At 51.2% G+C, this 24,488-nt stretch overlaps 1 protein-coding gene across 1 annotated transcript in view; it reads left to right on the forward strand.

Moving 5' to 3' along the window:
- Nucleotides 1–12,563: 12,563 nt before the first annotated feature.
- The window catches only part of cckbrb (cholecystokinin B receptor b), a 34,999-nt gene continuing 23,074 nt past the window's right edge, over nt 12,564–24,488 (forward strand). Inside the window, exon 1 of the mRNA XM_056289850.1 lies at nt 12,564–12,729. Within this exon, the coding sequence (XP_056145825.1) occupies nt 12,564–12,729 (166 nt within the window). The remainder of the gene's footprint in view (nt 12,730–24,488) is intronic.

Raw genomic sequence — 24,488 nt, forward strand, 5'->3', positions numbered from 1 at the left:
TTGGTTCTAAGGTTATAGGTGTAATAACAAAAACATGCCTGACAGGGTGGACTTTTGCTCCGAGAGCACCGCGAGCAAGCTTCATAAAGATAAAGGGCTCGGCTTATTTTCACACCGTTGTCGACGGCGGAAGCAAAGTTCATCAGCATGCGGCCGAAGCCAAACAGACCCAAACCCACAGCGGTTATGCTTTATTCAGCGTTACACTGAGCTCACGGGTAGTGATGCGCAAGTTATCTGATAGGAGGAGGCCTCGGGTCAGCGGGATTCAGCTCTCCTCCCTTTTTCTTTTTTTATTTATGGAAATCCTCCGAGACACGTTTCGAGCCCCGACCCGGGCGTAATTTGTGCCGGATCCTGTCGGGTTTTGGACCGCCCTGCGTTTCGGCGCCTATTTGCATGGATCGCACACACACCTGGCCCGGAATGAAAAGTGAATTTTTGCCTACTTTATTATTCTCTAGAAAAGAAAAATCCAGCTGGTGAACCCCCCCCCCCCCCGTCCAGAAAATTAATTTGCTCATATTTCTGTGTGGATGGTTGATGGTTATTGGTAGGTGGCGTGGAGCTGTGTGCAAGCGACAAGCATCTGGGACATAACTGCATCTCTCAACGTGGGCGAGCAGCAAGAACAAACTCACTGCGGGCGCTCCGGTGACCGAGAGGCAGTTGTAATTATTGATGGTTTTGTTTTAATTGACATTTGAATACATTTAGATCGTTTGGTCTGAACGGTTTGGTAGGTCACTCGGGTTAATTGATGGTTGCTCGCTGTCACGGCGTGATTTTTCACGCAAGCCCTGCCAGCAGGCACCACAGCAAATGGGTGGTTGTAATGAGCTGACGTATGTATGTTGTGTTACCAGTGTCTTGGCTGAAGTCATTGCTGGGAGTGCAGGCTCCTTGATAGTCTACTACTACTACTACTACTATTACTTCTGGCTGCTCCCGTTAGGGGGCGCCACAGAGGATCATCCGTTTCCATCTCTTCCTGTCCTCTGCATCTTCCTCTGCCACACCAGCCACCTGCATGTCCTCCCTCACCACATCCATAAACCTCCTCTTCGGCCTTCCTCTTCTCCTCTTCCCTGGCAGCTCCATATTCAGCATCCTTCTCCCAACATACCCAGCATCTCTCCTCCACACATGTCCAAGCCATCTCAATCTTGTCTCTCTTGCTTTGTCTCCAATCTGTCCAACCTGAGCTGTCCCTCTAATATACTCGTTCCTAGTCCTGTCCTTCTTCATCACTCCCAGTGAAAATCTCAGCGTCTTCAACTCTGCCACCTCCAGCTCCACCTCCTGTCTTTTCATCGGTGTCACTGCCTCCAAACCATACAACACAGCTGGTCTCACTACCATCTTGTAAACCTTCCCTTTAACTCTTGCTGGTACCCTTCTGTCGCAAATCACTCCTGACACTCTTCTCCACCCACTCCACCCTGCCTGCACTCTCTTCTTCACCTCTCTCCTGCACCCCCCGTTACTTTGGACAGTTGACCCCAAGTATTTAAACTCAGACGCCTTCATCACCTCTACTCCTTGCATCCTCACCATTCCACTGTCCTCCCTCTCATTCATGCATAAGTATTCTGTCTTGCTCCTACTGACTTTCATTCCTCCTCTCTGCAGTGCATACCTCCACCTCTCCAGTGCATACCTCCACCCCTCCAGGCTCTCCTCCACCTCTCCAGGCTCTTTGATAGAGTGACAGCTCTTATTTCACATTGTCCACCTAAAATTCAAAATACCTCTTTCACCGATTCCTCCGTCTGTCCTATTCCTCTTGTAAACATAGAAGCGATTGTGGGCAGCATCAGGACAACACAGGAAGGATCGTAGCAGTGTATTCCGTTGCCTACCGACATGGGGATCGCCGGTTCGAATCCCCGTGTTAGCTCCGGCTTGGTCGGGCGTCCCTGCAGACACAATTGGCCATGTCTGCGAGTAGGAAGCAGGATGTGGGTATGTGTCGCTGCACTAGCGCCTCCTCTGGTCGGTCAGGGCGGGGGACCGGGGAGAATAGTGTAATCCTCCCACGCGCTACATCCCCCCGGTGAAACTCCCCACTGTCCGGTGAAAAGAAGCGGCTGGTGACTCCACGTGTCGGAGGAGGCATGTGGTAGTCTGCAGCCCTCCCCGGATCGGCAGAAGGGGCGGAGCAGAGATCGGGACGGCTCGGAGGAGTGGGGTAATTGGCCGGATACAGTTGGGGAGAAAAGGGGGGAGAAAAAAAAGAAAAGAACAACACAGGATGAATCTTCTGTCGATCAGCCAGAGAAGTGACACTACTTCCATTTGTATCAGGAGGTTAAAAAAAGGGATGTACAATATGGCGTATCATAAATATCATATAGTAAAACCAGGTGTGCAGTAAATCACATCATAAATATGATAGAAATGTGGTGTTCATAGTCACAGTCTGCGTTTGTTGTGGAGAGAGTCCAGCAGATGTGCTGTGTAAACGGGGAGTAAGGCATCTGGAGCTGGGCAGTAATCCAGTGTGATTGTTTATCATCTCTCAATGCAACGTCAGCACGGTGGCCCAGTGGTCAGCACGGTTGCCTCACAGCAAGAAGGTCCTGGGTTCGAACCCCAGGCCGTCCCGGGTCCTTTCTGTGTGGAGTTTGCATGTTCTCCCCGTGTCTGTGTGGGTTTCCTCCGGGGGCTCCGGGTTCCTCCCGCCATCAAAAAGACATGCGTGTTAGGGTTAACACTCCTGCCCGTGCCCCTGAGCAAGGCAATGGAAAGAAGAACTGGAGTTGGTCCCCGGGCGCTGCAGCTGCCCACTGCTCCTGTACAATAGGATGGGTTACATGCAGACAGCAAATTTCGTTGCATGTATGGACAATGACAAATAATAAGGGTGTCTGTGTCTATTGTGATGGGCGACATTTGGATTTTGTCATATCATGATACGCAAGCAACACAAACGACACAAGTTTGTTGTCTAAATCGATGATAACTGCAATGTATTTGCCTAAAAGTTCTCACAAAATGAGGTCTGAAATACCTGAGCGAGCGTTACCTGAAATGTGGTTTTGGTTTGGTGTTGTGCTTTATATTACCGGACAGTTGAGTGTGTTGAACCTCAGTTGAGATTCTTAGAGATGATGTTTTTGTTCATGTAAGAAGATATTGTGAGATATATTGATATCGGGGGTGTCTGGGTGGCGTAGCGGTCTATTCCGTTGCCTACCAACACGGGGATCGCTGGTTCGAATCCCTGGGGGTGTTACCTCCGGCTTGGTCGGGCGTCCCTACAGACACAATTGGCCGTGTCTGTGGGTGGGAAGGCGGATGTGGGTATGTGTCCTGGTCGCTGCACTAGCGCCCCCTCTAGTCGGTCAGGACGCCTGTTCGGCGGAGAAGGGGAACTGGGGGGAATGGCATGATCCTCACTGTCAGGTGAAACAAAGCGGCTGGCGACTCCACGTGTCGGAGGAGGCGTGTGGTAGTCTGCAGCCCTCTGCGGATCGGCAGAGGGGGGTGGAGCAGCGACCGGGACGGCTCGGAAGAGTGGGGTAATTGGCCCAGTACAATTAGGAAGTAAAAGGGGGGGGGGAGATATATTGATCTCATGTAAACCTCCCTCCAATTACCATGGTAATATTTCCCATTGCAGCCAGCAGGGCTGGCATGTAGTCGTCAGTGTGGTGCTCGCAGAGGAGAGGAGACGGAGTTGGTACTCGCCTGCGAGAGGTCGGTGCTGGCTCGGTAACAGCTGGTGGAGGCTTAATGTCTTTTTCAAAGGCACTTCAACAGGATGGGCGCTCGCTGTCTTGTGCTCTTAACGATGGCCATACACACTGACGTGCCATCTGCCCGGCCTGTATTCCGCCCTGTTGCCCAAGAGGAAGAGATCAGAGATTTTGCACGCGGGTCCAAGTCCGGAGTAACTCCACCCGTGTGGTGTTTGACAGCAGGCTTGACATTTTGAGCGATTCGACTTGACACAAATGATCTCTCCTGTGTATGTGTGCACTGTGGTTAGCTCGGGTAAGCAAATAGGGGAGGAGCGGTGAAATACATCCTAATGTAATACTTCTAATCTTGTTTTTTAAGCACATTAGTGACGTTATGAGCAATTTAATCAGACTTCAAAAAAAAAAATCGACATTTCCATCAATGATTTCAAACTGCCCCACTGTGGGCGGGAGCAATACACAGAGGATGTGTTTTCACCTGTCCTACCCTACTTATAGCTCTGTGTGTGTGTGTGTGTGTGTGTGTGTGTGTGTGTGTGTGTGTGTGTGTGTGTGTATGTATGTGTATGTGTGTTTTCACGCAACACTTGGCTCAGAGGCAGTCTGAAAGGACCAAGGCCATCTGCCACAAACTGACCATGGCAGTGAGAATTTGCAGAATCCGTGCAGACTTCATGGCTCGCTCTTTTCCTCAGTCGCCTGTAAACAAACACACACACACACACATATTTACACAGCTCTGGTAGGTGCAGGTGTGTGTCTTAGTGGCAGATGCTATACTGGCTACTAATGGTTCGGTGGACTGAGGAGGCGGTGGCTCAACACCGGCCCTCTCACGCCAGAGTGTGTGGACAGAGACACAAATCTTCGCTAGCTTGATTTAACACTGACGCGTTTCACTGTCCATTACCCCCGTGTCCACCCTCCTCCCCCGTGTTTGCCAGAGAGAAGTCCGTTCTTGAGGCGATGCAGCCCGGGTGATTGTAACGCAACGCAACGTGGCGGTGATTTGCAGAAATGGGACCGAGTCACCGGATGGCAAGTAACAAGTAAGTCTCAAGTTTTGACAGTCGCCGTGTTTCCATAACAACATGTTATGCACATTTTCAAGGTTGGCACTAAAAAGTGTTAATGGAAAAGACAGTTTTCAAAAAAGCTTCCTCAGTTTTGCAAAAAAAAAGGTTGTACGCTCGCTTGAAGTGGTTTTTGCCTTTTTCAAAGAAGAGTTAGTGCTCTGAACGGGAGGCAGAAACTCCTTTGCTGAATAAGTTCTGATGTAGTGAACTCACATGAGCAGGGGCGGACTCGCAATAAAAGGCGGCCCGGGAGTTTGAGGCCCGGCGGCCTCGATTTGATACACCAAATTCGAACTGACACAACGGATCATTAATTAAAAATAAACACACAATCTTATTTTGTATTGTTTGTGTTAGGCTGTGTGTGTGTTGCCTCAAGTGAAGGAGTTCAAGTGTCGGGGTCTTGTTCACGAGTGAGGGTAGGGTGGAGCGGGAGATTGACAGGCGGATTGGTGCAGCATCGGCAGTAATGTGGATGTTGTACCGGACCGTTGTGGTGAAGAGGGAGCTGAGCCGGAAGGCAAAGCTCTCAATTTACCAGTCAATCTTCGTTCCAACCCTCACCTATGGTCATGAGCTTTGGGTAGTGAGCGAAAAGGTGAGATCACAGATACAAGTGGCTGAAATGAGTTTCCTCCGTAGGGTGTCTGGGCTCAGCCTTAGAGATAGGGTGAGGAGCTCGGACATCTGGAGGGAGCTTGGAGTAGAGCCGCTGCTCCTTCGTGTCGAAAGGAGCCAGTTGAGGTGGTTCGGGCATCTGATTAGGATCCCTCCTGGGCGCCTTCCTTTGGAGGTTTTCCGGGCACGGCCAACTGGGGGGAGACTCCGGGGTAGACCCAGAACTCGCTGGAGGGACTACATGTCCAATCTGGCCTGGGAACGCCTTGGGATCCCCCAGGAGGAGCTGGAGGGCGTTGCTGGGGAGAGGGACGTCTGGAGTGCCCTTCTTAGCTTGCTGCCACCGCGACCCGACCCCGGAGAAGCGGCTGATGGTGACATGAGATGAGATGGTGTTAGGCTAACATGTCAAATGATGAAGCTAATTTTCTCAGGTTTTCCTCTCAATGTTTGTGTGTACAGAAAGCAAACATCCAAAGTTGAATTAATGAATTGCCTTTAAACTCGTGTTCAGTGGCTGGTCGTCACACACACCTGTCTCCATAGAGGTCCCTGCAAAGACTTTCTCAAAACGTTCCCTGTCTGACTCGGGTTCACCTGTTTGTTAAAAATGCATAAAACAGACATCATTTGGACCGTCTGACGTGAGCGTCATTTTATCATTGTATTAAATTCATGATGAATAGTCCAACCTCGACGTAGGCGAATATATATGTGGTGTATAATGCAACGTACTTGCTGTTTATTCTATTTCTTGTAATGCAACAATAAACAACCTATATGATATAGTCCAACCTGGTCATATGAATGATGCATTGTGCTCTAATTTACTTCAGTCACACAATGACAGTCAATAGTACCTCTGATTGGCTCTGTGCTGGTTCCGGCTGCCTCCTCCTCCATCCACCATAGCAGGTTTTGCAGTTTCCATCGGTATCCTGTGAAGGCACCAACGGTGGCCGTTGTTAACCCGGGCCTCGACTGATCTGGTATGGTCTTGTCAATCCGCATACCAATTTGGCCAAATTTTACATCTGATGCCCTTCCTGACACAACCACTAACCCTATGGACGGGGGCACAGGTCAAGCGCTGGATGCCGTCCCAGTATTCATGGACTTGCGCCCATGCCTGTCGCCTGATTAGATAAATTTAGCATAAACTTCTCTAGACGTTTCTGCACTGATCTGATTAGTTAAACCACAGAAATGGTCAAACCTGCAGCGGGACTCTAGCGTCGAAACCCCAAGGTTCTTTAGCTAGTTCACAGCACATAGCATGTTAGCATGACGAAGCACCTGCCCCCTGCTCACTCCTCTATGATGTTGCTGCCTCTTCGCCACCGCCCTCATCATCACCTGCAGACTGCTTGAATAAATCCGCTATCTTACCACACAGCCTTTATCTTTTTTTCTTTTGTTTTTGGCACACCTTCTCTGAACCACCAGCCGCGGGTTCTCCCTATCTATGTTTCAGCAACGGGTGCCAGATATTTTTAACGATCGCTAGACACTAACTGCCCGAGTGCTCCATACTGTCAGTTGTGACGGCAACTGCTACCTGCTATTATGGATTGCATCAGCCGTGTGGCTGCAGCTAAACTGACCTATTGAATATATATATATATATATCCCCCATTGAATATAAAATGCTGGGGTTGGGGAAAAAAGACCGGCCCACCAGGAAAATCCCAGAACTTCCTGACAGCCAGTCCACGCCAGCTCAGTAGGGTCTGCTGGTTCTAATTTAGTTCTCTGTGTTTAAACACTGTTGACTGTTATGCAATATTTTTTCTCCCCAAGTATCTGGCCAACTACCCCACTCTTTGGAGCCGTCCCGGTCGCTGCTGCACCCCCTCTGCCGATCCGGGGAGGGGAGGGCTGCAGACTACCACATGCCTCCTCTGATACATGTGGAGTCGCTAGCCACTTCTTTTCACCTGACAGTGATGAGTTTCACCAGGGGGACGTAGCACGTGGGAAGATCACGCTACGCCCCCCCCCTCGAACAGGCGCCCCGACCGACCAGAGGAGGCGCTAGTGCAGCGACCAGGACACATACCCACATCCGGCTTCCTGCCTTCCTGCCTTCAGAACTGCCTGTGACCTGAGTCCACATTCTTTTTTTAAATGTTTACGTGACCTCTGTGAGACGTCATAGCGTTCACGTGCACAGAGCTAGCTGCCTGTGACTAAAAGACGTGTTGTGTAGGCGTCATGTCGGCGGTGATTATCTCCACCCTGTCTTCATCAGCGCTGAAGCAACAGTACTCAGAGCGCCACGGCAGGTGGTGATTACTCTCCCCGGCAGGGAGCTGCGCCTCTCCCTCGTTGTCTTGATTGGCATCCGCACAGAGATTGTTTAGCCGGGGTAATTGGACCTGCACATTACTGCCTCAGCCACGTGCAATTACATCAGGAGAATAAGACCCAGAACTGTAGAAATAATGGACGCCCCGGCCCCCCTCATCCCCCTCACAGAGAGAGAGAGAGAGAGAGACACACACACACAGAGTGTCATGTGAGCATTCAGTTGTCCAAGCAGGTAGTCCCCATTCACCACAGCAATCACACGCCTCAACAAGCAGCTGCATTTCCCCTGGTTTAAAGCAACAGATATAGGTCCCCTTCAGCTGCTTTGGCATGAAAAGGAGGAGATTAAAAAAGAGAAAGGTGGAAGGGCCCCTCTCCATATTCTTGATATTATGTCTTGGCTGTCTAGGCCGACTTGAGTGAGAGTTGGTGGAACAATGGTAATGGACAAGAGGAGAAGGCTGATGATGAAGAAGCGAGCGTTTTTATTTTCTTGCAAAGTCACACAGACAACAATCCCCACCAACAGACGCCGTATGGCTCGCCGTCGGGAGTTCACGACAATAACAAGTCTATTTTTATGGGCCTAAATAACAACTCAGTCCAATGAGGGCTTCACAATCACATTTCATTCCCCAAAGGCCCTTAATATAATAGGTGCCAGTGTGCAATACTTGCTCCCAACAACAGGCTCCTGTCAAATAACCGGTGCATTAAGTGTCCTAGACGTAAAGCACAACTGGTGGGGGACTTTGCTGTTAACGTAACAACACAGGGTCATTTAAGTTTGTAATTAGAAGTAGGTCTAGTATTGACAGTACACTTTCATATGCATATCTAACATTACATATTATTTACATCATAATCTGATTGGACCCTTAACACTGACATCGTCAAATAGTTGCTTTTGCAGGGGTTCAAGAGAGCTGATGTTAGCTCATCGGAACCATGTTTTAAGCTAACCGATCACCCTGAAAATCCATCTGACACGTCAGAAACACTTCAGAACTTGTATCTAAAGACTGATGTGTTTTTAAAAAAAATTAAATGTATTTCTAGTTTTTCCCCTTATCCCACCCGATTAACCCGATGGCATATGGTCGGAACTCTCGTCGAATAACTCCCCTGGCTCACGTTTCCACAGGAAGGAGATAGTCGTAACACCAGCTTCCTTCAAACTCGTGTCGGCGGCTCTCGCTATTCTACACGGTAGGGGCTAGTTCCCATCGATGCAGAGAACGGAAATGGAGTAGAGAACGGTCAACTGAGCATGCGCGAAATGCCTCTACCATGCCTCCACACGCCCCGCGTAGCATCCAGGCACTAGGATTCTAGGAAGACCCACCCCTACTCTGCGTCTGATTAGCTAACTTTAACCCTAATCCCGCCCCAACCCTAACCTACCCAAACAACGGAGGCAACGAGTACTTGCGCATGCTCAGTTGACCGTTCTCTGCATCGATGGGAACTAGCCTCTACCTATTCTACACGCTGAAGCCTCGCATGGCTTGCATCACCTTCAGGCCGCGAAGGAGGCGTAGGGAGAGTGCTTTCGGTTGCTTGGCTGCAGGCGCCCGGGTGGGCCAGAGGCGTCGCTGGAGAACGACGAGTCCCCGAACACTACACCGATCTACACCCACTATCCCTCGGTTAAGGGTAGCCTAATGAATGCCTTACCCCGTGGACGCCCTGGCCGTGACCGGAAGACCGGTGTGTTTGAACAGGTCAAAGGTGATAGAGAACGCCGTACTTACAGCTCTGTCTATGGCGTTCTTGTGAGGTCCTACCTTAAATGAAACTGCACGGGCAGTACCAAGTGATAGAACACGAGGGGGGGCTGGGGGGGGGGCTAAAGGCCCAAACGCACTGAAAGGGTCTGGCGCGCACCTGTTTAAGTACACCCATTATCTTAAATGGCGGAACACGCAGCAAAAGCGTGATGAGGCGCGTCAACCTGGCATGACGCCCCTACTCCGACCCTGTTCTGATTCTGGACGGTCAGGTGAGGACCCGGCGACCAAAGCTGTTTCCTCTGCAGCCGCAGTACCCGTTTAGAGAGAGCTAAAAGGAATAAAACGGTAAGGACTTTTACCTGACTTACATGTCTTTGGACTGTGGGAGGAAACCGGAGCCCCATGGAGAAAACCCACGCAGACAACACGCAAACTCCACACTGAGGACGACCCGGGACGACCCACCAAGGTTGGGCTGCCCCGGGGCTCGAACCCAGGACCTTCTTGCTGGGAGGCGACCGCGCTAACCACCGCGCCACCGTGCCGCCCCCGACGGCTACATACCCCTGAGGAGCGGCCAAAGCATGGACAAGGAGAAGTTCATCACTGAAGTCCAAAAACGACCTGTGATATATGACTGCAAACTAGAAAGTTATAAAAATAAGGACAAGCGGGACAAGGCATGGCGGGAAATCTCGGAGGTCGTCGGTGCAACAGGTAAAACAGATATCAAGTCAGCTACCCAACTGGTAGCCAAAGCTAACATTAGCTAGCAAACCTTATCCCCTGTCAGGGCTAGCAAACCGCGCAAAATGACTCAGTCTGTACCGTCTTTAACTATGACCGTACGCAACACATCAATTTTCAAAATTTGAATAGTTGTTTGAAAACACTGTTCATTTAAAAACCTAAAACGGGCTTAACACTATAGCTAACGTTATATGGTGTCAGCTCGTCGAATGTATTTCTATACACCTGGTCTTCATTAGCTACTTGTATCGTTTTGTTACGTAGGCTGTGGCAATGGTGTGTAGGAGACGGCGCTTGTCTGTGGCGGCTGTGACTGTCGGGGGGGGGGGGGGGTAACGTCTGCATTCTAAAGCCCCAATCCGTAATTCTTCACCATATCGTAACGACCACAGACGGATAAGTAGACTCGCTAGCCCTTGGCTAACGGGTCGGACCCTTTCGTCGACTGGTTAACGTAGTCGCCCGTGGTGCGGAGGACACGGGTTCGCGTCCTGGCTGCGGCGGTTCCCGAGCTGCCCCTCTATTCGCTACAGCAGAAATGTATTTAAATAAAATAATGGGCGTTGCCTAAATTTGTGACCTTTTCCTAAAATACTGCTGGATCTGCGGTGTTGGCATTCCAGATCCGATGCCTGCAGCGCGCCACAGGAGCGTCAAATGACGCGCGGCAGTTATCGCTTTCGGTGCGTTTGGGCCTTAAGAGTGGCCAGTGGTGCCGGATCAATTTCCTTACCAATGGCGATTACAGTGAAATATATATATATATATATATATATATTTTTACATCTTACGACAGTATAATTTTAGATGCACCCACACATTTTTAGATCGCATGTACACATCTAAAAAATAAAATGAAAGACAATTCTTAAATGAAAAAATAGAATTATTAACAAAGAATTATGGGACAGTTCCAGAGGTGTGGGGCACGGCCCCCATTAGTCAGCGCACGATCCCCCATACCCCTGTCCCGAGTGGGTAAAAAACAAAACAAAACAAAAAACGCCTGCACAGAAACAGTCAAACGGAAGCTGAAATACATGCATTATTATTAGCCTATTATTATTAAGTCTTGTCCTTTGCCACTAAAGTTATGAGCCCAATGGGCTCATATTTGTGTAAATCCAAGTGTAAAAGCAAGAGCGAGTAAGTGCAGCATGGCAAGTCCAAGTGATGTAGTTTATTTAGTTGTGTGTGTTCAGGATATGGAAGTGTTGGCTTCATTGTGTACATGTTCCCTTCATGCAATTGAAATTGCAATTGAAATGCTAAATGACATTTCTGTCTTCGGTCTTTACACTTTACAACACTTACACCATACCCATTGCATTAACACCCGTGCATGGGACGTGTAGATTAGATGAAGGATACCATCCCAGACCCTTTGGCTATACACAATCCATGGCATTGTTAAAAGGGCTATCATACTCTTCGAAAGTAGTTTTAAAATAGTAGTTTTGACAAGTGCCACCCTAATTAAATGGCTGGCCCCAGCTGCCCCCCCCCCAGTAAAAAAGTCCTGGCTACGCCACTGGACCGTTCTGATTCTTTAGTGACCATAAGGTCCTATTTGTCTTTATAGTATGCATACTACATTTGCATACGCCACACGTACTTATACTTGTACACTATTAGTAGGTAGTCTGATCAGCTGAGACGGATTAATTGTGCGTTCGTGAGCGTGAGTTAGACGCCAGGTTCCCATCTAAAAATCCAAACCCACGGGGGAAGTTATACCTGCTGTCAGCCAAAAGACATCTACACCCAATCCTCGCAAACACCCACAACCTTTCAGCACCGGGGAGGACGGAGGGGCTGTTCTGCCACAGGCCACCCGGTGGCGTCGCCGCGGTGTAAACGACGGCCAGCCGACCGCTCTTCATGGTGACACATAACCAGGAGCCGAACTTGACGCGCTCCCTGCATGCCCAACCTCCACCTGACCCTCCTCAAACTGACACCCACCCCCCATCCACCCACCTGCACGCATCATCCCCCCCCCCCGTAATACCCCAGCAGCAACTCCTCTCTCGGCTTCAGTCCATGCGGCAATCAGTCGGGCAAGCACCGCCCGACTCCAACTCCCGGTGCGCACGGATACTCGAGTGACGCGGTGCCGCGCTACACGTCCCCATAAGACAACCTGCAAATCTTGCAAGGAGGCGAAATAAGAAGATTTTTTTTAAATTTTTTTTTTTAGAAAGTTACCAACATGGCACGCTTGCCTCCATAGCCCACAACTGCCACGACGGACCGTGCATGCGTGCAGCGTGTCGCCGTTTGACCATGCGCCCGCAGAGACGCTCGGACGAGCAACGCCGAAATTCCGATTTTTGCACTTTTTAAGTCGTCGCCAGGGGGCCGGAAACATGGATTTCTACGCGCAGAACGCGACGTCGGCGCTGCCCGCGTGCGTCGGGGCGCAGCGGAGCCGGAGCGCTGTCGTGAACGGGAGCGCGGAAGCCGGAAACGCCACCTGTGGCGGCGGCGACGCCGCGTCCGCCGCCCTCGCGCCGCCGCGCGGTGCGCCCAAAGGTGAGCAAGGTCCGCCGCGAGTCGCCACTGTTGAAGCCCAAACCTCCGAACGAGCCAGCTGTGGGGGGGGAGGCGGGGTGGGGGTCACAGCTGTAGCAGGATGACCCACACACGTCACACACGTGTGTGTGATCATGTGTGATGTGATGTGAAGGCACAACACCGTCCGCCCGCCCAGTACCCGAGCTGCTCAGGGTCGCAGCGTGCTGGAGCCCATCCCGGCAGTCACTGCGCGGGGAGACACCCCGGACTGGCCGCCAACCCCTCACAGGGCACCTAATTAATACCTTGATGTCAAATAATTAATTAAATAATGCTTAATTATGCTCAAGTGAGCTCTGGAGGTTGAGTTGTGCAGAAAAGGTCGTTGCACTGCGTATACAGCCTGGCGACAAGTGTGCTGAGGTGTTTGGTTGAACTGGGCTTTGTGTGTGTGTGTGTGTGTGGCCCCCTAATCGTCAGCATTGTTGTGTGTCGCTGAACGTTAGGGCCAGGTTACTGCAACGCCTGCTGCTGCTGCAGCACCAAGCCGGGCTGTGTTCAGGGTCCCTTTCTCCTCGACAGGGAGAATAGGCTGGGCTTGCCAGCAGTGATGGATCACACTGTATGATATACAGACCGGCATGCTGTGGAGCCGAACCCCGGCCCCGCTTTTTACCGTTCAACCTTCGGACAGACACTAGGCTCCCCATCTGGACTGCACCACACGGCGCGTGGCGTGTCGTCCCTCCTGTAAGTTCAATGTCGAGTCTCCAAATACTCTCGGATGTCCTGCGGTGCCGAGTGAATGTGGTGGAAATCGGGGTTTCGCTTTTACCCTACTCCTACACCCGAGGCCAGCTGCTCTTTCTTCAGTCACCACTTTCTATTCTCATCCACCTCCACCCCTGCACCGCCATTGTTTCCATAAGAGTGTGTGTGTGTGTGTGTGCGCGTGCGCATGCATAAGTGTGCCCATACCTTTGTGTGTGGCTCAGAATTGACATCTCTCTCTCTTTCTCTCTCTCTCGCTCTCTTGCTCAATTTCTCTCTCTCGCTCGCTCACATTCTCTCTCTCTCTCTCTCTCGCTTGCTTTCTCTTGCTCACTTTCTCTCTCTCTCTCGCTCGCTCTCTCTCTGTCTCTTGCTCTCTCTCTCTCTCTCTCTCTCGCTCTCTCACATTCTCTCTCTCTCTCTCTCGCTTGCTTTCTCTTGCTCACTTTCTCTCTCTCTGTCTCTTGCTCTCTCTCTCTCACTCTCTCTCTTGCTCTCTCTCCTACAGTGGTTTAGGAGAGATAGCCATTTTTGACCACACATCATTCTCCCTCTCCGTTCATCATCTGTAACTTTTACCTGCAGCCTCTTTATCCGTTTAATGCTCGGCAATCATTTCCGAGCACCGCGCGGCTCTTTTATTGAGCAAATAACCCCAATGAAACTTTGCTCAATATTAATCAAGTTAAAAATGCATTATGTTCCGAGCAGGGAAGAATATCTGCTCCGCTCAGAAATGAAGCACAGCTGCCTACAGCTGACAGACAGCAAGGCTGGCCGATACCTGGGTGTTGGCGTTTATCGTCTTACAGTGGCATTGTGTCAGGCTAAAATCCAGATATTGTCATGATACACCATTTTGTTGTTTAAACTGATGATGACAAGAATCTGTTACCTAAAGTTCCTCACAAAGTGAGGTCTAAATATTTGTTTTTTTTGGGGGGGGGGTGGTGTTGTATGAAATCTAATTCTGGCTTGACATTATACTTCACATTACCAGTCAGTTCAATTATGATGACCCTCAGTTGGACTCTTAGGCATTATATTGTGTTGAATACTGTGTTGAATTCCCGAGGCTTTGGTTATATTCGTATTTTCCATATGGCCCAACTCCAGTTGACGGAGACCGCCGTGCATCTGGTGAGAACCGCGTGGAATTCTGGTTGGTTAGTCGGGTTAATCCCCGGCGTGGACTCACTCGCCCCGCGTCCCCTGTCTGAGCCGGCTTCCCACTGCCTTGATTATCATCCGCCCCGTTTGTTGTGAAATGATAACTGGACCATTCCTAGAGCGAGAGAGAGAGACTGAGAGAGAGAGGGGGGGGAGAGACAGAGGGGAGCGACAGAGAGAGAGGGGGGGGCAGGGAGAGAGACTGAGACAGAGAGAGAGAGACAGAGAGAGGGAGAGAGACAGACAGACGGAGAGAGAGAGAGAGAGAGAGAGAGAGAGAGAGAGAGAGAGAGAGACAGACGGAGAGGGAGAGACAGACAGAGAGAGAGGGAGAAAGAGAGAGACAGACAGAGAGAGAGACAGAGAGAGAGGGAGCAGGAGAGAGACAGACAGAGAGAGACAGAGAGAGACAGACAGAGAGAGACAGAGGGAGAAGGAGAGAGACAGACAGAGAGAGAGAGGGGGAGAGAGACAGACAGAGAGATAGAGAGAGAGGGAGAAGGAGAGAGACAGACAGAGGGAGAGAGAGGGAGAGGGAGAGAGACAGACAGAGATAGAGACAGAGGGAGAAGGAGAGACAGACAGAGCGATAGAGAGAGAGGGAGAAGGAGAGAGACAGACAGAGATAGAGACAGAGGGAGAAGGAGAGACAGACAGAGCGATAGAGGGAGAAGGAGAGAGACAGACAGAGAGAGAGAGAGGGAGAGACAGGGAGCGGGAGAGAGACAGACAGAGACTGAGACAGAGAGATAGAGAGAGAGAGAAGGAGAGAGACAGACAGAGAGCGAGAGAGCGAGAGACAGGGAGCGGGAGAGAGACAGACAGAGACTGAGACAGAGAGATAGAGAGAGGGAGAAGGAGAGAGATAGAGAGAGGGAGAAGGAGAGAGACAGACAGAGATAGAGACAGGGAGAAGGAGAGACGGACAGAGCGATAGAGAGAGAGGGAGAAGGAGAGAGACAGACAGAGATAGAGACAGAGGGAGAAGGAGAGACAGACAGAGCGATAGAGAGAGAGAGAGGGAGAGACAGGGAGAGGGAGAGAGACAGACAGACAGAGAGATAGAGAGAGACAGACAGAGCGAGAGAGAGAGATAGAGGGAGAAGGAGAGAGACAGACAGAGACTGAGACAGAGAGATAGAGAGAGGGAGAAGGAGAGAGACAGAGACAGAGACAGAGAGCGAGAGAGAGAGAGGTGAAGACAACTAAATCTGCACAGGTGCTGCTGCCATCATCACTCACTTGGTCATTCAAATAATCAGTCCCCCCCTCCCTGACCATATTCGCTCTCTCCATTAATCACTCTTGTACTTCTTGCCCCCCCGCCCCGCCCCCCATCACCACCACCACCACCACCACATCCCCCCGGCTAGGCTATTACAGTTAATTAAAACTAGGCATGGAAATATTTTAGTCAACCGAAATAAAAACGAGACTTTAGGGGGGGGGCTAACTGAAACGATTCTGTGTACTTGGAAAACCAACTAGCGTAAAACAAACGTGTACGGGAAACGTCTTCAGTTTGAGCCTTTGTGCGTTTGGTCGGATTTGTCGACGCAACACGCACGAGGAGGCGCGGGTGCATCTGTTCGTGCAAGACCAGGATGTCTGCAGGACCGTGAGTCGGCGGCCTTCGCGCGGCGTTGTGTTTGTGTTGTAATACCTCCTCTGAACTTGTTAAATCTGGCCCCTGACAACCATCCCACATATTATGATAAAACAAAAACAAACCTAATATTGAAACTGCTGAAAACGACACTAAAAAAAAAAACTAAAAAAAATGTTCAACAACAAAAACTAAAATGAAACGAGCAAACCCTCCCCCCCCCCTCTGGAAACTACTTGAAACTAAACCAAAAAAAAAATAAAAATGAAACACAATAAAAAAAAAATAGTGGAAAATACAAAAGTGCAATAAGTCTGGCCCCCGGCCCAGTCCCACCCCCTCCCTGCCGTCTGCTGGCAGCCCAGGGCTCGCTAGGTGTATCGCATACAGACGCTCGCATTTCTTGACACCGTGAAGGAGCGCGAGCGGCTTAGTGTCGCTCAGTACGCCGTCACGGCACCCCAGCCGGGGTGTGCCTGCCGCGCCCCCGAAAACGGACAGCGGGGCTGAATCGACGACCCTGTCCGCATGTTACCCCTGTGGTCACCGCATCAGGATATGCTGTCATGCTGCTGCCTGTGTTACCCGGTGGGTGGCCGGGGGCTTGTTCTTGCACGTTTTGCAGCAGGAGGCGATGGTGTTGGAGGTTATGTACACTACAGGGACAAGGGGGGAGGATCAGTCGTGGGCAGGTCAGGGCCTCCGTACCCCTCTTTACCATCTACTACTACTGCGTTCGGCTGCTCCCGTTAGGGGGCGCCACAGAGGATCATCCGTTTCCATCTCTTCCTGTCCTCTGCGTCTTCCTCCGTCACACCAGCCACCTGCATGTCCTCCCTCACCACATCCATAACCCTCCTCTTCGGCCTTCCTCTTCTCCTCTTCCCTGGCAGCTCCATATTCAGCATCCTTCCCCCAATATACCCAGCATCTCTCCTCCACACACATCCAAACCATCTCAATCTCACCTCTCTTGCTTCGTCTCCAAACCGTCCAACCTGAGCGGTCCCTCTAATATACTCCTTCCTAATCCTGTCCTTCTTCATCACCCCCAATGAAAATCTCAGCATCTTCAACTCTGCCACCTCCAGCTCCACCTCCTGTCTTTTCATCAGGGCCACTGCCTCCAAGCCATACAACATAGCTGGTCTCACAACCATCTTGTAAACCTTCCCTTTAACTCTTGCCGGTAACCTTCTGTCACTAATCACTCCTGACACTCTTCTCCACCCACTCCACCCTGCCTGCACTCTCTTCTTCACCTCTCTCCTGCACTCCTGATTACTTTGGACAGTCGACCCCAAGTATTTAAACTCAGACGCCTTTGTCACCTCCACTCCTTGCATCCTCGCCATTCCACCGCCCTCCCTCTCATTCACGCACAGGTGTTCTCTCTTGCCTCTTTTCCACGAGGGTTGTTGTTTCTCCTTCTGTCCTCATCGCTCACGTCCTCCCATCACACTCGCCTCCCCGGGAGCCGAGGTGTTCAGCGTGCGGCTGCACCGGGCGCCGTGTATGCCGCGGTAGGATTCTGCGTTCGAGAGGGAACGCGTACCCGGGGTGGCATCTGTGGTCCGTCCACCGTGTGTCCCAGCGGCCCGAGTAACTGTTCTGTGGGGTGCGCTTTGGCTTAGCGCAGCCCACTATGACATTTACAGTGCTGGATTAGCCACTAGCTTTGACATTTGCCAATATCTCTGTCGGGCAGGCGCGACAGAGGAGCCGGGGTTTATTTTCCTGAGCCCGGTGACACGCTGGCGAAGTGGGGGGGGGGGGGGAATCGAGCTTGCGAGTGCGTGTAAGCCATTCGTCGCCAGTTTCCTAATTTACGCACGGAGGAAAAATAGATGAAAATTGTCTCTTTTTCTCTCTCTCCTCTCTCCACATGAGCCGTCACCAAACCTTATCAATCATTAATTCGGCGAGGGATCCGTCATGCAGTGCAGCTCGGATCATGTCTTCAGAAGTGGAGGTTCAGACGCAATTTAGTCGCTACAGCTCATTGTGGCATTAATCATTTCCATAAATCTGTCTAGAAGCCATGCACACTGCTGAAAACATAACGGTGAAATGAACTTTTCTGCAATCCTCTCTCCCTCTCTTCTCTCTCCCTCTCTTCTCTCTCTCTCTCTTCTCTCTCCCTCTCCCTCTCTTCTCTCTCCCTCTCTTCTCTCTCCCTCTCTTCTCTCTCCCTCTCTTCTCTCTCTGTCTCCCTCTCTCCTCTCTCCCTCTCTTCTCTCCCTCTCTTCTCTCTCCCTCTCTTCTCTCTCCCTCTCTCTCTCTCTCCTCTCTCCCTCTCTTCTCTCTCCCTCTCTCCCTCTCTCTTCTCTCTCCCTCTTCTCTCTCTGTCTCCCTCTTCTCTCTCCCTCTCCCTCTCTTCTCTCTCCCTCTCTCCCTCTCTTCTCTCTCCCTCTCTTCTCTCTCCCTCTCTTCTCTCTCCCTCTCTTCTCTCTCCCTCTTCTCTCTCTGTCTCCCTCTTCTCTCTCCCTCTCCCTCTCTTCTCTCTCCCTCTCTTCTCTCTCCCTCTCTTCTCTCTCCCTCTCTTCTCTCTCCCTCTCTCTTCTCTCTCCCTCTTCTCTCTCTGTCTCCCTCTTCTCTCTCCCTCTCCCTCTTCTCTCTCCCTCTCTTCTCTCTCCCTCTCCCTCTCTTCTCTCTCTGTCTCCCTCTCCCTCTCTCTTCCCTCTCCCTCTCTTCTCTCTCCCTCTCCCTCTCTTCTCTCTCCCTCTCTCCTCTCTCCCTCTCTCCTCTCTCCCTCTCTTCTCTCTCCCTCTTCTCTCTCCCTCTCCCTCTCTTCTCTCTCCCTCTCCCTCTCTTCTCTCTCCCTCTCTTCTCTCTCCCTCTCTCTTCCCTCTCCCTCTCTTCTCTCTCCCTCTCTTCTCTCCCCCTCTCTCCCTCTCTTCTCTCTCCCTCTCTCTTCTCTCGAGTGCTCTTAGTGCATGCGTGTGAGCGGTTCTTCTCGAGCACACATCCTGTAGGGCTGTGCGCACACCTTCTTTATGCCGGCATTATTCTTCTTCTTCTGCTAAACGACGGTTTCCAAGCAAAGCCACGCTGCGGTCATCCCTCCTTCCTTTACACTCCACTTGCACAGAGTTGTTTTGTTGTTTTTTTCTTTCCCTTTTCGAACGCGCTTGGTTTCAGGTTAGCCTTCACCTCTGCAGAGCGCTCTCGGGGAGTGGAGGCGTCGGCAACTTCTACGCTACGCTTCCCGTGTCTCTGTTAACAACAGCGCTGCCTTATAAATACAAAAGAGCTGAAATGTGGAGAGAGGAAAAAAACAAACGTCAGTGTTCTGGTAAGTAAGCCCCCCCCCCCCCACAGTATTTCCGCGCTTTAGATTCCAGGACACCGCGGGGCCCCTTGTATACAAGTACATCTGTCTACTGAGTCAGTAGAATAGAGGACTGCATTGAAATACTGCAGCGAATTCGGTGGGGACAACGCAACCACAGGAACTGCCGCGGCCGGGACGCGAACCCGTATCGCCCGCACTGCAGGAGACATCGCTAACCGCTAGCCTACAGGGTCAGACCCGCCAGCGAGCGGCCAGCGTGTCTTCTTATCCATGCACGTTACAATACAGAGAACTAGCCGACTGAAAGTCTGCCATAGTGAACGCTGGTTCAGCACCGGTGAAGCTCGAGACCGGCTCTTCTCTCCAGGAGCAGCCACAGCCAGTGCCAGTGCAGGCCTGCTGAAAGTGGAAGACGTGCTCTGGGAGTTATCGCCGTTCCCTGGCCAGACAGCAATTGCAAAAGGAACGTAATTGGCTTCGATTAGGCTTAGGCTGGTGTAGCATATTTCATTAGGCAGTGGGGAAAATAAGAGAACGAGAGAGAGGGAGAGGGATGGAGGATGGGAGTGAGGGATGGAGTATTTTTTTTTTTTTTATAAATTTATTTCTGATTTTTCTCCCAATTTAGTGGCCAATCGATCCCTATTTTAATTCAAACACCCCCCCACCCTCGTATTGCATGCGTTCGCCAACGGCATCTCTCCGGCCGGCAGTCTCGAAGGAGACCGCCTCGCCACTTTCGTGACAAGGCGACTCCGGGCCGAACCGCTGCTTTTTCCCCGACACACCCAGAGACGCATTCACGTGACGAACACAAGCCGACTCCGCCCCCGTCCCGAAGACGGCGTTGCCAATGACTGCCGCTTCGTCGAGTCCGGCCATAGTCGGATCTGACGAGACCGGGGCGCGAACCCCCGGTCCCCAGTGGGCAACTGCATCGACACAAAGCCGATGCTTAGACCGCTACACCACCGCGGACTGGGATGGGGTATTTTTGGGTTCGTACGCCTCCCGTTCCTTCGCCAGATGTGTCTGCACGTGCACTTGCAAATGCAAAATCCCCGTGTACCCCGTGCACACAAGCAAGCCTCGCCTCGCCCCCCCCTCCCCCCAAAATGCGTATGCGTGTCCGTACACCGCTGCGCACACATAAATATTAGATAAGAGACGTGTGTTTGTGTAAGCGAGGGAGGGACTGAGTCACTCAGCAACACCCCGGCTGGCTGGCTGGCAGACCGGCCGAGCCGAGCCGAGCCGAGCCGAGCCTGGAACTATCTGCAGTGTCGGCAGCGGACGGAAACTCCCCCTCGTTTGAAAAGGTGTTGGATTCTGGAGACGGGGGGAGGAGGGAGGGGGGGGGGCTGTGAGTAAAGCTCAGTGAAGTGCCCATTTTCCAATGCGTGCTCTCATATCAGTACGGCACACCTGCCCATTCAGAATTCAAGGGGAGGAAAAAACTGAACACTCCTTCAGACATTTTTTCTTGCTGTTGGCACGTCAGTCACACGGTGCGGACTCGGGTTATCGTCGGTCATCTCGATTCGAGAGCCGCCTGATGGCAGAAACACACCGATTGGGCTGCTCAGATTTAGCAGAGCGTTCGAGCGGACACGATCCACAGAGTCACTTCTCAGGTGGATTAGGGCCGTGCCAGCAAGGGGGTAGGAGGGAGACCCTGACGCCTGCATTATGACGGTTGATGGGGTGGACAAAAAACAAAAAGGAGTGCTGCATTTTGTGAATTGGACAGCCGTGTTTTTTTGTGTAGAGTCAATAACATGCGCCCTTCACGGTAGCTGACGAATGACCTTTACATGGCTAATGAGCTCTATGAATTAATCATTTTGTTATTACATTGAAAGATTTAGACAGCCCATGGGGGAGGGAGGGGGGGGGGGCTTTTTTCTCCCTCTGAAGCCCGATGCGGAGAGCGAGTGTTTTCATGCGATAGAAAATGTCATCAATGGGGGAGTCGCGTATTTCAAACATGCCACAGAATTGCATTGAAAGTCAGCATCACTCATTTTGTCAGCCATCTCACAGGGGCAGCCTCGGTTTATCGAGGCGGGCTGCCGCTATTGTCATTCGAAGGAAGTCTGACAAAGCCACAGAAGAGAACAATGAGAAAAGGCAAACCTCAGAAGACGCCTGGCACGGAAAAGACGGGACATCAGGAGGAATCACCCATGTCTTTCATCACGGGGGGAGGACGGAGGGACAGCCTATATGGGAGGAGGACAGAGAGGATTTTTATTTTGGGTTATTTGGTTTATGCAACAACAACAAAAAAGGGGCATCCGGGTGGCGTGGCGGTCTATTCCGTTGCCTACCAACACAGAGATCGCTGGTTCGAATCCCCGTGTTACCTCCGGCTTGGTCGGGCATCCCTACAGACACAGTTGGCCGTGTCTGTGGCTGGGAAGCCGGATGTGGGTATGTGTCCGGGTCGCCAGACTAGCGCCTCCTCTGGTCGGTTGGGGCGGGCACCTGTTCGGGGGGAGGGGGGAACAGCGCTACCTCCCCCTGGCGAAACTCCTCATTGTCAGGTGAAAGGAAGCGGCTGGCGACTCCGCATGTATGGGAGGAGGCGTATGGTAGTCTGCAGCCCCGCCCAGATCAGCGGAGGGGGTGGAGCAGCGACCGGGACGGCTCGGAAGAGTGGGGTACTTGGCCAAGTGCAATGGGGAGAAAAGGGGGGAGGGGATCCTTATCGGCTGCACATGACCTGTCACCCTTTCACAAGTTGGTTTTGGGGCTTTTTGTATGTTGTTGTCAAGCTATACTTGATATGTTCTGAGGATTAAGACCTACGTATGTGGGTTTGGCCGCACATGCACGTCCACAGGAAAGTGGATGTGAATTGTGTTCTTGTGCGTGTGTGTGTGTGTGTGTGTGTGTGTGTGTGTGTACACACTGAACGATGCATTTGTGCCTGTCTCAGACTTTGTGTTTGTCTGCATGTGATGCAGTTTTGCCGGTGTTGATGGGGTGCACTCGTGTGTCTCTAATCTCCGGGGCACAGCCACTTCAGGCGACCTGTTTCGGCGCGCGCTCAGATTGCGGTGCCTCGACACGGGTCGAGGTGAAGTTAAACGACAGGGCAGAGAGTCCGGGCTTTACCGGGACACGACCTGGTGAATCCCCTAATCCCCGCGGGCCATCCCATTTCACAAGGCTGCCAGAAGTTCACTCGGTGAACCGGCGCAGTTCCCTTTTGGTGTCATTGAATATGGGCGAGAGGGAGAACGGCAAGGCAGGTCGTGTCACGTACCCTCAACGTGCCGAAGCTGACTTGGGAAAACCCGCTGCCGGAGTGGACGTCTAGTCATTTTCCGAGATGGGTGGAGGGACAAACTTAAGCTATTTGGTTGTGAGTTTGGCAGCAAGAAAATTTGGGCCTGCCTTGAATTGTAATACCTGTCAATTTGAGAAATTGTTCAAGTTATTCAATGGACTGCGACAGCCCATTCCGTATTTATGAGAATAAATCCTCTTTTATTTGTGGTTATTAGTCATCACTGGGTAAATAGCCACTAATAAGGTCTTTCCCAGAACACAGGAACGACTACATCAATGATGGTCTTGTTAACTTCCAATTAAGAAGAAGACACTTTGTCATTGTACATACATACAACAACATTCACCCTCTGCATGTAACCCATCCTATTGTGCAGCAGCAGTGGGCAGCTGCAGCGCCCGGGGACCAACTCCAGTTCTTCTTTCCATTGCCTTGCTCAGGGGCACAGACAGGAGTATCAACCCTAACATGCACGTCTTTGGACTGTGGGAGGAAACTGGAGCACCCGGAGGAAACCCACGCAGACACGGGGAGAACATGCAAACTCCACACAGAGGACGACCCGGGACGGCCTGGGGTTTGAACCCAGGACCTTCTTGCTGTGAGGCAACAGTGCTAATCGCCGTGCTGTTCCAATTATAACCCAAATACATTTCAAATGTCATACTTTCAATTCAGGGTGCACATTAGAGGATAGATACCCTTAATAAGCGATCTCTCACGCAGTGAAAATAATTCATTTTTCAGGAAATTGGTCATGATGCCCATAATTGAGCTGTTAGAATCTGACCTTTAAAAGGTCAGTAGGGGTCGTGCTGCACAGACATGAACAATTGGCTCCTTCCCTGCACTCTCTCTCATGTACACTATGAATTATAGTTATTTTTTTCTTAATGTCCACCTCAATAAAAAAAAACAACCATGAAATGAAACAAATACATACACAGAAACACAAGTTATGAGATTGTGTAGTTTTGGCAGGGCGTTCTCAGTTGCAGGCTGCTAGAATCAATACAGATGGAGGGATAGTATTGATCAGTATGTAAATCAGAACTGATGAATTTGCTCAACTGGACAACAGGCTGACGGCAGGCCTCTTCCCTAAATCACCATCTTTTTCCTAGACCTTATATTGGGCGTCTGGATGACACCAAATCAGGGTTCCCTCTCTTTTCAGGAAACCATTTACCAGGACTTTTCAAAAACATTTTCCATGAGTTTACTTGGCTATATATGGCAGCCAAGAGGGTCATTCATTCATTCACTCATTCATTTATCTTCAGCTGCTTCTCCGGGGTCGGGTCGCAATGGCAGCAAGCTAAGAAGGGCACTCCAGACATCCCTCTCCCCAGCAACGCCCTCCAGCTCCTCCTGGGGGATCCCAAGGCGTTCCCAGGCCAGATTGGATATATAGTCCCTCCACCAAGTTCTGGGTCTACCCCGGGGTCTCCCCCCAGCTGGCCGTGCCTGGAAAATCTCCAAAGGAAGGTGCCCAGGGGGCATCCTAATCAGATGCCCGAACCACCTCAACTGGCTCCTTTTGACGTGAAGGAGCAGCGGCTCTACTCCAAGCTCCCTCCGGATGTCCGAGCTCCTCACCCTATCTCTAAGGCTGAGCCCAGACACCCGACAGAGGA

The sequence above is a fragment of the Lampris incognitus genome, chromosome 11, assembly GCF_029633865.1.
Source record: "Lampris incognitus isolate fLamInc1 chromosome 11, fLamInc1.hap2, whole genome shotgun sequence".
Classification (NCBI taxonomy): Eukaryota; Metazoa; Chordata; class Actinopteri; order Lampriformes; family Lampridae; genus Lampris; species Lampris incognitus.